We start from the raw sequence: 15356 nt of genomic DNA, 5'->3' as shown, positions 1-15356 counted from the left end.
TGTGTACCCTTCCCATCCATATACTTATCTGAATTTCTGTTAAATGTTAAAGTCCACCCACATCTACCACTTCCTCTGGTAGCTCGTTCTACACTCTCACCCCCTCTGAGTGAAGAAGTTCACCCTTAGGTTCTCCTTAAACAATTCACTTTTGGTGACCTCTAGTTCTAGTCTCACCCAACCACAGTGGAAAAAAGCCTGCTTGCATTTACCCTAATAATTTTGTATACTTCAATCAAATCTCCCCTATTCTCCTACGTTCTAGGGAATAAGGTGTTAACCTTTTCAACCATTCCCTATAACTCAGGTTCTCAGGTCTGGCAAATTTTCTCTGTACTCTTTCAATCTTATTGATATTGCTCATGTAGGTAGGTGACCAGAACTGCACACAGTACAACAAATTAGGCCTCAATAACATCTTACACAATTGCAAAATACAGTACATCCCAACTCCTGTACTCAGTGCTTTCCTACCACAGGCGCTAACCAATTTGTTGTTTCCTGCAGCAGACTGTTGCTCCAGCCACAGGAAACAGCATTATATTATTATTTTGGAGGACCTACCCTGAGCCCAGCAAATATATGCAATTACGAAGAAAGCACTGCAGCAGCCTCTACTTCCTTAGGAGCTTGCAGAGAATTGGCATGACGTCTAAAGCTTTGACAAACTTCTATAGCTGTGCAGTACAGAGTATATTGATTGGCTGCATTACAGCCTGGTACTGAAACACTAATGCCCTCGAATGTAAAGTCCTATAAAAGTGGCCCTGTCTATTAAGGGTAAAGCCCTCCCCACCACATCTTCATGGAGTGTTGTTGCAGGAAAGCAGCAGCCATCATCACGGACCCCCCACCACGCAGGTCATGCTCTCTTCTCACTATTACCATCAGGAAGCAAGTACAGGAACGTCTGGACTCACACCACCAGGTTAAGGGACAGTTACCTCAACCATAAGGCTCTTTTACCAAAGGGGATACCATTACTCAACTTCACTTGCCCCATCATTGAAATGTTCCCTCAATCTATGGACTCATTTTCAAGGGCTTTTCCTCAATGTTCTCAATATTTATTGTTTGTTTATTTATTATTATTTCTATCTATTTGTATTTGCACTATTTTTTGTCTTTTGCACACTGGTCGAATGCCCAAGTGGGTGAGGTCTGTCACTGAATCTATTATGGTTACTAGTATGCCTGTAAGAAAAATGAATCTCAGAGTTGTACATGGTGACAAAGGTGCACTTTGATAATATATTTACTTAAGTTTTGAAGTTTGGAGTCTTTTGTGTCTCCTGGACATTTAATGAAACTCACAATCTGTGAACAAAATAAAATCTCGTTGCATGGTAATCTTTCACAAAGGACTTCATTGTTGCTTGGAGGAAACAATTGGATGTGAAATGGGATTAGGAAAAAATGACAACCTCTTCAAGATAATAAACATTCAAGGACATAGAATGAAGACTTTCTTGATAATTCCATCATTACTGTTCATTTATAGCAGGTATTCCCGACCCTTTTTATGCCATGGACCCCTTTAATTAACTGAGGGGTCTGTGGATCCCAGGTTGGGAACCCCTGATTTATAGGATGCAGGGAGGCCAGCACTGGCTATCACTGTGAACGCGAACTGGTGAATGTAGCCAGGTCCCAAAATGTTTGATGACTTTTGAATTCGATTCTTACCAATTCTCTTCCAGGACCACTGCTGTTACACTGGGTTTGTTGAGGGAGTTGAGGAGTCCTCAGTGTCTCTTTGCACCTGCCAGGGTCTCAGGTGAGTACAGCAACCCCTCTGTCAAGTTATTATACATGAAACATCACACTAATTATAATGGTAATGGCGCATCAGCACCTGTTTGTCAGTGCTAGCCCTCACACCTTCATTATTATGACAGAAGGTATCCATTTAGCCCATCCTGGCTCTCAAGCAATCACCTCAGTTCCTTGTTCCTTTCCTTATTACAGTAGCTATGTAATTTGCTCTCTGCTGTCTTTTGTTCTGTCTATATGTCTTTCTCTCTCTCTCTCTCACTTTTTCTCTCGCTCCAGCCCCATTTTCCATGCCTTCTCTCCCTGTAGCCATGTAATTTCTTCTCATTGTCGGTCTGTTTTTCAATCTCTCTCTCTTCCCTCCCTTCTGTCAAATGCCCTTTAACTCCCCTTTGACTACTTTACCTTCTTGCCTAGGTAACCTACATTAGCGGCAAAGCTGAACAAGGTGGGAGATAATCCATGAGAATGTTGCCGGGACTCTATTTATCACTCCATCTGCACTCCTGCTCCTAATAAAGTAGCCACTGAGAGTATGTTCATGGTCTTCTGCTGTTGTAGCCCGTCCGCTTTAAGGTTCAACATCTTGTGCATTCAGAGATGCTCTTCTGAACACCACTTTTGCAACACATGGTTATTTAAGTTACTGTCGCCTTCTTGACAACTTGAACCAATCTGGCCATTTTCCTTTGGCCTCTCTCATTAACAAAGCATTCTCACCCACAGAATTGCTGCTCACTGCAATGTTTTCAACTATTCTCTGTAAACCCTAGAGACTATTGTACATACAAATCCTAGGAGATCAACAGTTTCTGAGATGTCTCAGCCATCTGTCTGGCACCAACAATCACTCCAAGGTCAAAGTCACTTAGATCACATTTTTCCCTATTCTGATGTTTGGTCTGAACCACAACTAAACCTCTTGACCATGTCTGCATGCTATTATGCATTGAGTTGCTGCCACATGATAGGCTGATTAGATATTTGCATTAACAATATTGAATGTACCTAATCACATAGCATCACCCATTATCCTTTGAGACAGATGGATGCCAACCATGCAGCTAATTAAATGGCAAGTGGGCATATTCCTCATCATCTCGTACAGTTCTATCTTATCCTCTTTCTACCTTTGGAATAGCCCTAGCTCACATAACCTATCCTGATAAGACACATTTTCTAATCCAGACAGCATCCTGGTAAATCTCCTCTGCACCCTCTTTAAAATTTCCACATTCTGCCTATAATAAGGTGACCAGAACTAAACACAAATGTGGTCTACCAGGATTTTACAGAGCAGCAACATTACTTCATTGCTCGTGAGCTCAATCCCCTAATTAATGAAGGTCAAAACACAATATGCCGCCTTAACCATCCCATCAACTTGTATGACAGCTTTAATGGATCTACAAGATCCACACTACTATTAACCCTGCATTCTGTCTTCAAGTTCACTGCTCCAAAGTGAATCACTTCACACTTATCCAGACTGAACTCCCTCTGCCACTTCTCAGAATAGTCCTATCGAAACTGCAAGAGATCCTGCAGATGTTGGAAATCCAGAGCAACACACATAAAATGCTGGAGGAACTCAGCAGGTCAGGCAGCATCCATGGAAATGAATAAAGTATTAACATTTTGGGCCAAGACTCTTCATCAAGACTGTTGATGTTTTGGATGAGACTCATCATCAGTTCTCTGATGAAAGATTTTGGCCTGAAGCATCATCTGTTTATTTATTCCCATGGAGGCTGACTGACCTGCTGAGTTCCTCCAGCATTTTATGTGTGTTCCTCTGCATCTTATCAATGTTCTGTCGTAACTTATGTCAGCCTTCTACTGTCCACTGTCTAATCAATATGTTTTGGATGTGGGAAGAAGCGGGAGCACCAGGAGGAACCCATGAGGTCCTAGTGAGAACATGCAACAGCTGAGGCTTGGTTATGGGTCACTGGAGCTGTGAAACAGAAGGTCTGCTAAGTCGACCACTGTGCCTCCGATAAACACAACATCATTGACTCCTGTATTTTGTACTTTACAAAAGTGATAGTGCTTCATCCTGGCTGCATCAAAGGGGTCATCCTGGAACTATTAACCAGAGAGTATTAATGCAAGTTATTTTACTGCTGAAGTCCTTATTGCTTTGAGATGCTAATGAATGCCTTTCAATATAGTGGGTACATCTTGATGGGAGACCAGGAGTACATCATTGATCCAGTGAACAATGGCACTGGAATGCACAAAGTGAGCCGGACACCACACATACGGACAAAGAGGCACCTCTCCCACTCCTACTCGCAACCTCTGGTAAGAAATTGAGGCCACCATCATGTCACAGTCAAAAAGAACTGTACGGCACAAAAATGGGCTGTACATCTTCGGTCCATCACTGATGTAATCTAATCTCACTTAACTGTTTAAGACTGCATCTTTTTATGTCTTGTAAATTTAAGTGTGTCAAACAGAGACCGTAGGGCATAGGAGCAGAATTAGGACATTCAGCCCATTGAGTTTGCTCCGCAATTCCATCATGACTGACTTGCTATCCCTCTGAACCCCATTCTCCTTCCTTCTCCCAGTAACCTTTGACACCCTTACTAATTAAGAACCTGTCAACCTCCACCTTGATTATCACAATTTCCACGGCCATCTGTGCCAATGAATGCATCACCCTTTGGCTAAATTAACTCTTCCTCATCTCTGTTCTAAAGGGGTATCCTTGTATTCTGAGGCTGTGCTTTCTGATCCACAATAGGAAACATCCTCTCCACATCCACTCTAACTAGGCCTTATAATATTTAGTAGATTTCAATAATAACTTCCTTCATTCTTCTAAACTCTAGTGAGTAAAGGCCCAAAGCCATCAAAGCTCTTCGTACACTAACGATTTCATGCCTGTAACCATTCTCAAGAACCTTCCCAACCTCTCTCCAATGCCAGCACATACTTGTATCTGTCTGTCTGTCCCTCTGTCTGATTATTTATTTAGAACAATTTGTCTTCTTCTCCACATTGACTGTTTGTTTCTCTTTATTTATGAATAGTTTTTCATAAATTCCATTTGTTTTTGGATAACAAATTTATTTTGACTTGGTCTATTAGTACGCACATGAGAAAATAGTATGGCCAGATGTCCATTTATAACTTTCCTTTATCTTTCTTGACTAGACTCACACCAATCTCAGCATTGAACTCTACCTGGTGGCTGACAGAGAGGAGGTAAGAATTTGATGGAGGATAGTGGGCCATTTTTGCCCCCTGATGATCTCCCACAATTTGGTCAAGGCACGATCAAAGTTATTACATAACAGGGGATCAGAAACTTTTGTCAAGCTTGTAGTACGTGTATTTTTTTTCTGTCTGATGGCATGGAGGGGAATGACCAGCTGCTTTTCCAAGAAAGCAATATTTTGCCATCTTGGCTTGAGTCGTTGCCAGACCAAATTGTGATGCATCAGGGTAGGATGCTTTCTAAGAGGCATTTATTAAAAATTGCTGAGAGTCCTGGGGTACATGCCACGTTTCCTTGACCTTTTGAGAAAGTAGAATGGACCCCAAGCTTATAGTGGGACCAGACAACACTGATCCATGAAAATTGATCACCGTGTTGAGAAGTGCCAGTCAGAGGAGATATTAATTGAAATCATATATGAGAATGGATATTCGGTAAACTTATTCACTAAGTTTAATGGGAATCAACATGAAATAATGAGCTTTGTGTGTTATAGAACATAGTACAACACAGTATAGGCTCTATATCCCACTGTGTGTTCCGACCTTTTAGCCTACTCTAAGTCCAACCTAACACTTCCCTCCCACATAACATTCCATTTTTTTAATCCATCTGCTTAACTGTGAGTCTCTTAAATGTCCCAACTTTATCTGCTGCTAGCACCACCCCTGGCACTTATAATTGCGATCAGAACGTTGGACTAAAAACTTTCCAGTCCCAATGCTGAATTCAAGTACATTTAACTCAATAAGCTGAAATTAGAATGAATCTAGCATGAATAGTGGGGGCTTTAACAATGGCAGTAAAAAAAAAGACCCACCTGTTACACTAGTGTACGTACAAGGAGGAAATCTGGCTGATATATGTGACTCCAGGCTCGATAGAATGCCAAATATCTTCACTACTATAGGTGACCCTCATGCCCTTTGTAATCTGTTTGCAACAGTTTTGAGGACAATTCAAGCTGAATGCCGTGCCAGCCAGGATTGCCTCCACGAAAAACAACAGAATTCAGATACAATTTGCAGTTATTTTGTGATTTTTCTGTCAGCAGTGAGACTCGCCTGACAGAAATGCCCACTGGAAATTTGAGTATGGGGTAGGTGCTTTAGATTTCAATAGAATTTTAGAGTAGCATCCGTCATCAAGCTCTTCCACCATGCAGGCCTTTTGCTCTACTACCATTGGGCAGGAGGTGCTCAGGTCCCACATCACAGGGTTTAGGAACAGTTATTACTGAACAACTATCATGGATAACTTTGCTCCTCACAGCACCGAACTGAGTTCACAACCTACAAGCTCATGTTCTCAATATTATTTATCAACTTACTCATTTATTATTATTGTATTTACACAATTTATCTTCTTTTGCACATTGGTTGTTTGTCAGTCTTTGTGTGTATCTGTAATCTTCCTCACAGAATAAATCCTCCTGTCTCTTTCCAATCATCCACTCAATTTTTCTCATAACTCTCAATCAGTTCTCTCAGGAATCAGCGAGTTGGCTTCTCAGTTTTTGCCACTCCTGGGATGATAATCCATGGCAATTGTGGTAGGGAATCAGCTCCAGATGAGGCTTCATTATTCAACGTATCTGAGAATCAGGAGCAGGCTATGCTTGACGAAAGTGAGGATCGAAAGTCTTGCTTAGTGTGAAGCAAGGGTGAAAACGTGAAAGGGAAGAAACCCAAAGTTGCTCAGTTTTGAATTCCTCCCCTTGGATGCTGCCTGACCTGCTGAGTTCCTCCAACATTTTGTGTGTGTTGCTCTGGATTCCCATCATCTTAAGAATCTCTTGTGTTTGTGTTTAAATTGTTGATTGTTGGAATTCTCTTGATGAACACCACTGATTGACGTATGATGACTTTGTTTTCCAGTTTCTGCAGAATGGGGAGGACCTCAGAAAGACACAGGAGCGTTTAATTACTCTTGCACATTATGTCAATCAGGTAAAAGAAATGCAACACCTCTCCATGGTAATGGTCAGGTGAAAGGTTAAAGTCCACAATGCACCATACATGAACATACATGAACTGTATGTTTCCCGTTAGCAGTTCAACGCAAAGACAAAAGCATGTGCCATGGCTAGCATTCTAACTGGCTGCATCACTGTCTGGTTTGGGAAGGGGGGCACTGCACAGGATCTAGGTAAGCTGCAGAAAGTCAGCTCCATCAAGGGCACTGGCCTCCCTAGCATCCAGGGCATCGTCAAAGAGTGATGCCTCAAAAAGGCATTGTTAAGGGCTCCCAACACCCAGGAAATGCCCTCTTCTCATTGTTACCAACAAGAAGGAGGTACAGAAGCCTGAAGGCACACACTCAACAATTCAGGAACAGCTTCTTCCCCGTGCCATCCAGCTTTCCTGAATGGACATTGAACCCATGAACACGAGCTCACTACTTATATTTTCTCTTATTGCACTACTTTTTAGTTTAACTTTTTTAATAAACAAATTATATATATACGTCCTGTAATTCACAGTTTTTATTACTATATATTGCAGAACAACAGATTTCACAATGATGTTAAACCTGATTCTGATTACTATAAATGTGTACAAACAAAAGGGAATAGCGAGGTACTGTCTATGTCTTAGCAGACCATCTAGAAATCTCATGGTGGAGGGGAAAAGTTTCTCTGGATCATTGAGTGTAGGTCTTCCCCCACCCCCGATGGTAGTAACAAGAAGAATGGCCTAAATGGTGTGGATCACTAATGACGGTTAGTTGGTTAACTAGGAGTGTTTGACGGCTCTGGGCCTGCACTTGCTGGAGTTTTGTAGAATGAGGAGGGATCTCATCGAAACCTATTAAATGTTGAAAGGACGAGATAAAGTGGACATGGAGAGGATGATTCCAATAGTGGGGGAGTCTAGGACCAGAGTACACAGACTCAGAATAGAAAGACATCTTTTTAGAAAAAGAGATGAGTCAGCCAGAGTGCAGTGAATCTGTGGAATTCATTGCCTCAGGTAGCTGTGGAGGTGAAGTCATTGGGTATATTTAAAGCAGTGATTCATGATTAGTAAGGGTGTCAAAGGTTACGAGGAGAAAGCAGGAAAACAGGGCTGAGAGGGATAATAAATCAGCCATGATGGAATAGCAGAGCAGATTCAATGGGTTGAATGGCCTACATCTGCTCCTGTGTCTTATGATCTAACTCACAATGTGTTATTGCACAACATGTGTAAAAATCTTCACAAACCATTTGTTGTAACAAGACTACCTTTTTATTGTCCGAAAATAGTTGTTTATGACCTCTCTGCTGTATTTGAATGAGAAAAGTCCAGGAAACTGTGTGTAGGAAACCTCATTAACACCATACCTCTACAAAGTAAGTCATAAGTGTATGAAATTAATTTCATTCTGTCAATTTCATTTCATTCATTAACACCATCAAAATCTCAAGACTTTTAGTAATACCATCGTGGGGAATCAGCTATAGGAGGGCAGTTTGTGGAAGACAAGAGAAAGCAAGGAAAAAGATAGTTAAATAGGCCAGGCTTTGGAAGGAAATAATACAAATAATAATACCATTATGTGATACAGAATCCTGCCAAACAGATAGTAAAAAAATAGTAAAAAAAAGTAAATAAACAGTTCAGAAAAGTTTCAGAGAGCCATAATACTAAACACCTCTAGAATAGTCCGTAAGTTCCTAGCAAAGTAATAACAAAAGTAACAACTTTATTGGGCCTATGCATCACAGAAGTGAACCATTCGGCCCACTGTGCAAATGATGACCTTCTCACTCATCTACGCTAATCCCAGTTGGCTGCATTTAGCACATTGTCTTCCTTTAGCTAATTCTCCACCATTGTATCACTAAGCATTTTGTGATTTCAATTATGCATTCATTATGCCCACTATACAAACAATGCCTTGGTGTTTTCTTATTCAATTACTACAGGGATTCAGTGAGGTCATAAACAATTATTTTTTTGGACAATAAAAGGTTGGTCTTGCCACAATAAATGGCTTGTTGAGGACCGAATGCAGGCAAGTGAGATTAGTGTAGGAGAGCACAAAGATCAGCATGGTTATTGTGGGCTGAATAGTCCATTTCTCTCATGTACCACTTGCTTCAGGCCCTGTGTTCCAGTCAGAAATAAAGGAGGGAGGAAATTAAAACAATGGTGCATGTGAACTTGCTAAGTTCTTGTGCATATAACACTAAAAAGCTTTACTTTAATTTTTCAGAATTACAGATTCTAAATGCACATTTGCATCCATTGTTTTTTTTTCAGATTTACCAAAAGCAGTTAGATATCCAGATTTTTCTAGTTGGTATTGAAGTCTGGACAGACAAAAACAAGATTGGCTCCAGTGAAGATACAGCCGAAGCTCTGGAAAACTTCATGCAGTGGAGAACCAAGGAGCTGGTGCCGAGGAAGCACCACGACAATGCCCAACTTATCAGGTAGATATGGGACTGTATCACCTGGGACATAGAACTTAGAACTGTACAGCGCGGTACAGGCCCACGTTATTGTGCCGACCTTTTAACCTATTCTAAGATCAATGTAACCCTCGCCTCTTACATAACTCTTCCTTTTGTACTAACCATGCTCCTATCTAAACTGTCCCTAATGTATCTGTCTTTACCAGCACCCCCAGCAGCAAATTCCATATAATCACCTCTCTATGTGTGAAAAATGTGCCTCTGAAATTCCCCCTATACTTACATCCAATCACCTCAATATTGTGCTCCCTTCTATTAAGCTATTTCCATTCCTGGCCCTAGTTGTGTTTAAAAAAAACTAAGTTCTGATTCAGGAAAGTTCATTGCGATCCACAATCCAGTCCCAATGTCAAAATCTATCAATCGCACACACTACTAAATAGAATTACAAAGGAAAAATAGCAAATAAGAAATAGTTTTCGTCAGAGCAGTTAATGATCGAAAAGAATCCACACCCTTTCCTTCCAGTATATCAGAAAAAACGTAAAGTAGAATTAGATTACTTGGCTCATCGACTCTGCTCTGCCATTCTATCATGTCTGATTTACTATCCTTCTCAACCCCATTCTCCTGTCTTCTTCTCATAACATACGAGTCAAGGGTAGGAACAGAGCTCACTGAAGTCCAAACAATCAAAGCAAATTTATTATCTAAATGTTTTGGGGTTCTAACATTTTTCTGTCATTCATTCTTTGGGGATTTTTCTGTCAGTTTCGTGGATGTCTGAGAAGGGTGAGGGTTTCAGGTTGTATATTGTATACAATCTGATAGAATGATCATCTTGTGATGCACTCAGACACATCATCAGTGCTATAACCTGGGGTCTCAGTGTATTTCAGGTCTTTCAACATTAGAACCCTTGCCTTGGTGACCCAGCCAGGGTTGATCAGGCCCCAACTTCAGTAACGTTCTGTCACGGATTACTCTTGATCCACAGCCATTTTGAAGCTCACTCTGCTGCCTCTGTGGTATTCCTGATGTTTTTCCTCTTCTGGGCTCATGAGAATGTCTATCCAGCTGTAGGCTTGGCTGAGGGATTGACCAGCAAGCCGTCTGCAGCCAACCTTTATGCGCATACAGTGTGCCCGCTACCCCTTGCTGCAGCCCTGCTCCAGCAAGTCCACCAAGTTTTTCCTTTCATGGGCCTCCTCCACCCAGTCTTCCTGGGGAATGGTCAGCTCCAACGTGCCCACCTGCCTGGATGACTCTGACAGGAACACCATGTCGAGCATTGTCAAGGAGATGTGCACAGGGGATCTGAGCTGTTTCCATAGGCCACTCTCAGTTGTCAGTCCTTTGCTCTTCATCTAGACTGGAAGGAAGAGGGGAGGTTGTATAATGGGGTGGTGCAACGCTGGCAAGCAATCCAGGAGATCCAGGAGAGGAGAGCTAGAATTGAACAAGGTGTTCATAGCCGAACTTGGAGTACAATGTTAAGATTGCAAGCAATCCAGGAGATCCAGGAGAGGAGAGCTAGAATTGAACAAGGTGTTCATAGCCGAACTTGGAGTACAATGTTAAGTTTTGGTCACCTTGCTTTAGGAAGAATGCTGTTATGCTGGAAAAGTACTTATGAAGATGTTATTGGTACTCCAGGGACTGAGTTATGGAGCAGTCTGAGCAGGCTGGGGCTTCATTCATTGCATGAGGGGAGCACGAGGGGTGATCTTAGAGAGGTATATATGGTCATGACAGGCATTAGAAAAGTCATTGTGCATGGGTTTGGGGAATTAAGAACTAGGTTTAAGGTGAGAGGGGGAAAGTTTTTAAGGACCTGACGGGCAAGTTTTTCACCCAGGGAATGGTCATTATGCTGAATAAGCTGCCAGGGGCAAGTGGTTATATTTATAATGTATTTGGACAGGTATCCAGATAGGAAAGGTTTAGAAAGATATAGGCCAAATGCAGGAAATGGGATTAGCTTTCATGGGAATCTTGATAGGCATGGACCAAGTGGGCCCAAGGGCCTGATTCCATGCTCTGTGACCAGGAGCATCATCAGAATGCATAGTGCTGCAGTTCTCCACAGTGACACTAAAAGGAGCTCCAACACAGTATTGCTCTCAAAACAAGTCCTTGGCAGCCCTGAACAGTCTTGTGCTTGATCCCTGGTCTTGTTTGTTGACGACTGGAACACTCTAGGAAGAGCCCTCAGAGATGTTTATTTGGTGATCTCACTGAGTAGTTTAATAGGGTCGATGTTTCCCCTGCACGAGATGTACAGGAAAGTGTACACTTGACATTCGTAAGGGGTTGGATATTCAGGAATCAGCATCAGGTTTATTATCACCGACACACGTTGTGAAATTTGTTGTTTTACAGCAGCAGTACAGGCAAGGTATAAAAATTACTGTAAATTGCAATAAATGAAGAAAGAAATAATGCAAATAAAGGGACTGTTCATGGGTTCAGAAACCTGATGACAGAGCAAAGAGGTTGTTTCTAAATGTTGGCTGTGTGTCTTCAGGCTCCTGTACCTCCACTCTGATGGTAGCAATGAGAAAAGGGCATGACCCAGAAGGTGAGTGTCCTTAATGATGGATGCCGTCTTCTTGAGATAACACCTTTTGATGAGGGTTGAGCCTCCCATGATGGAGCTGTCTGAGTCTACAACTCTGCAGCCTATGCATTGGAGCCTCTGTACCAGGCAGTAATGCAACCAGCCAGTCTGTAACAATTTGATATATTCTTAGATGCAGAATGGAGGAAATATGCAGGTTAGAGGTAAGAGGAAATTTCTTCACCCAGACGGAGGTGAGTCTTGGAATTATTGTACTGCAGTTTTCATGGTTGGCATGGATTGCTTGGACCCAAGGGACGGTTTCCATGCTGCGTGACCCTCGTTGGACCCCCTCTGAGCCACAAGCTTGTGCTAGTTTGAAGGCTCACATGCCTCAATGACCCAGAGAGCTGTGTCGGTCAGAGTCGGGCCATTATGCTTTGGCTTTTGGTAGGATCCCCCATGCCAAATGGATCAAAGTGTGGAGGCCCTACTAAGAGTAATCCACCAGTCTTCCAGGTTTGGGGGTTCAGCTCAGGGCTAACAACCCTGACTAGTAAAACAAAATTGTTACAGAAACAGCAGTGAAGAATCCTTCTTCATCTGAGTGTGACAGTATTCCAGAGTCTGTAGCCGGGACTTGCGTGACTGACAGTAGTGAAAACCGAGAGGAAGCTACTGACGTGATGAGGTGAACACTGCCAGAGAGGATGGGCCTACATGTGATCGAAATAAACTGCAAAGAGTTTTCATCATAGGTGCTAGCCTCTGGAATATCCAGGATATTTTCAAGGAGCAGCGGCTCAAAAAGATGGCATCCATCATTAAGGATCCCTATCACCCAGATCATGCCTTGTTCCCATTGCTTCCATCAGGAAGGAGGGACAGAAGCCTGGATTCAGGAATAGCTTTTTCCCCTCTTGTCATCAGATTTCTGAATGGACATTGAACCCTATGAACACTACCTCACTATTTTTTTATTTATAATTTTGCACTTTTTATTTTAGTTAACTATTTACTATATATACTTACTGTGATTCATAATTTTTCTGTTATGTATTGTACTGTATCGCTGCTGCAAAGAGCAAATATCATGACAAATGCTGATGATATTAAACCTGATTCTGATTGCTGCCCTAAATGCCAGTGGCATAACAGGCAAAAGAGAAAAGAGAGTTTTACATAAAGCTTGGCTTGCCTTGCACTGACTAATTAATGTTGTCTTCATTGACTCCCTTCCCCCCGCAGTGGTGTGCCTTTTCAGAGGTCTCTAGGACAAGCCTACCTCAGCGAGATGTGCTCGAAGGAGAGAAGTGGAGGAGTTGTCAAGGTATGACCCAATGCCATTTATTCTCTTTCAGCCAATCCTGTAAAATAGAACATAGAAGAGAATAGCACAGGAACAGGCCCTTCGGCCCACAATGTTGTGCCGAACAAAATAAATTCATAATCACCTGGCCAATTTCTCCCGCCGCTGTCTGTAAGGAGTTTGTACGTTCTCCCTGTGACTGCATGGGTCTTCTCTGGTTTCCTCCCACAGTCCAACGACTACCAGTTGGTAGGTTAATTGATCAATGTAAATTGTCCCGTGACTATGCTAGTGTTAAATGGGGGTTGCTGGGCAGCATGAATTGAAGGATTGGAAGGTCGTATTCTGTGCTATATCTCAATAAACAAAGTAAATAAATAAATTCTTGCATTTTGCTGAGGTGGGTCCATATCTTCCACTTTCCTCACATTCATCAAAACATCTCTTAAAAGTCTCCAATGTATTTATCTCTGCCATCACCCCAGGCAGTGGATTCCATTCTTTGTAAAAAAAAAACTTTGCCCCTCATGTCTCCTTTGAAATTACCCCCTCTTACCTTAAATTCATAATCTCCGTTACTGGACATTTCAACCCTGGGAAAAACATACTGTCTGTCTACTCTAACTACTTTGCTTTTAACTGGGCACAAATAAACAGCATGCAGAGCCGAGCGTGCATTAGCAGGTGCAAAGAGGTCCTTGTATGAATCGGGAGGTATCGTACTGATGGAATTTTTCCACTTTTGTAGGATGACCAGGATTACATCAGAGAGCTGGCTAAGTACGTTGCCCATGAGATGGGTCACAATCTGGGAATGCATCATGATAGACCTGCTTGTCACTGCCCTGTCACTTCTGGGGAATGCTTACTGGCAACAACGATTGAGTAAGGGCGATTAATGCTTACCTTCTTGCACTTAATTATCTCTGATAGACTGAGTTGATTTCAAAACCGTTCATTTTCAAGGACTCTTTAACCATATAACCATGTAACAATTACAGCACGGAAACAGGCCACCTCAGCCCTTCTACTCCATGCCGAACGCTTACTCTCACCTAGTCCCACTGACTTATTATCTCATTATCTCATGTTCTTGATATCTATTGCTATTTATTTTTATTTGCATTTGCACAGTTTGTTGTCGTCTGCACTCCGGCTGATCTTTCATTGATCCTGTTATAGTTATTATTCTATAGATTTGCTGAGTATGTCCACAGGAAAATGAATCTCAGGATTGTATGTGGGGCCATATATATATCCTGCTAATAAATTTATTTTGAACTTTTGACTGAGCTGTATTATGGTAGTTAAAGGAACATTGGAGCCCTTGTAATTATAGTGAAGGTTACTTTAACACTAGGTGATGTCAGATAAACTAGCCATTTGTTACTCTCACTGACTTCAGTGGGACCAACACACATAGACTGCCAGATCAGGTTAAAATCATTCCTATTGTACAGTGTAGCCTAGAGTCTCGAGACACGGTCACATTGACACAAAACGCCACACTTTGTTGTGACAATGTATCCTTTGAAGTACAGCAATAATCGTTTAGGTAAGTGATTCTGATCCCATGTTAAGCAATGGCAAAGTATCAGACTTGAGTTTATTATCACTGATATACCGTATGTTGTGCTTTGTTCTGCAGCACCAGAGCACAATATGTAAACATACATTATAAATTACAATAAGGAAAATGTATACAGATGCAATACTGTGCAGAAGTCTAAAAACCTATACAGTATATAGCTAGGGTGCCCAAGACTTTTGCAGAGTTTTGTATTTGTCAATGTGGAGCAGAGAGCAAGTTTGTAAATATGGCAGGAGTGAAAGATGCTGGGAATGGTGAGGGTGGAGCATTGCGGGAGGGGCATGGGGGCAGGTGGCAGAGAAGGAGTGGCGGGGCGGGGAGTTGGCGCAAATAATTGGTTTATTGTTCATTACAGAATGTCTCTCTGGTGCTTCCCACTCCCTTCCCTCTCCCTTCTCCTTTTTCCAACTGTAATTTCCCTCTCCCTGCCCCCTTCCCACTCTCAGTCCACAACAGAGACCCAGATCAGAGTCAGGTTTATCATCACTC

The 15356-nt window shown here is 42.0% G+C and overlaps 1 protein-coding gene across 2 annotated transcripts in view; it reads left to right on the top strand.

Moving 5' to 3' along the window:
• LOC132391936 (snake venom metalloproteinase BmooMPalpha-I-like) overlaps positions 1 to 15356 on the top strand; it is a 130132-nt gene that overhangs the window by 101011 nt on the left and 13765 nt on the right. For both annotated transcript variants that reach the window (XM_059965739.1, XM_059965738.1), the window contains exons 5-11: positions 1701 to 1777; positions 3948 to 4080; positions 4942 to 4992; positions 6883 to 6954; positions 9253 to 9425; positions 13216 to 13297; positions 14025 to 14161. In XM_059965739.1, coding sequence (XP_059821722.1) covers positions 1701 to 1777; positions 3948 to 4080; positions 4942 to 4992; positions 6883 to 6954; positions 9253 to 9425; positions 13216 to 13297; positions 14025 to 14161 — 725 coding nt within the window. The remainder of the gene's footprint in view (positions 1 to 1700; positions 1778 to 3947; positions 4081 to 4941; positions 4993 to 6882; positions 6955 to 9252; positions 9426 to 13215; positions 13298 to 14024; positions 14162 to 15356) is intronic.

Source organism: Hypanus sabinus, chromosome 3 (genome assembly GCF_030144855.1).
Source record: "Hypanus sabinus isolate sHypSab1 chromosome 3, sHypSab1.hap1, whole genome shotgun sequence".
Taxonomy (NCBI): Eukaryota; Metazoa; Chordata; class Chondrichthyes; order Myliobatiformes; family Dasyatidae; genus Hypanus; species Hypanus sabinus.
This window is presented reverse-complemented; position numbering and strand designations above follow the sequence as displayed.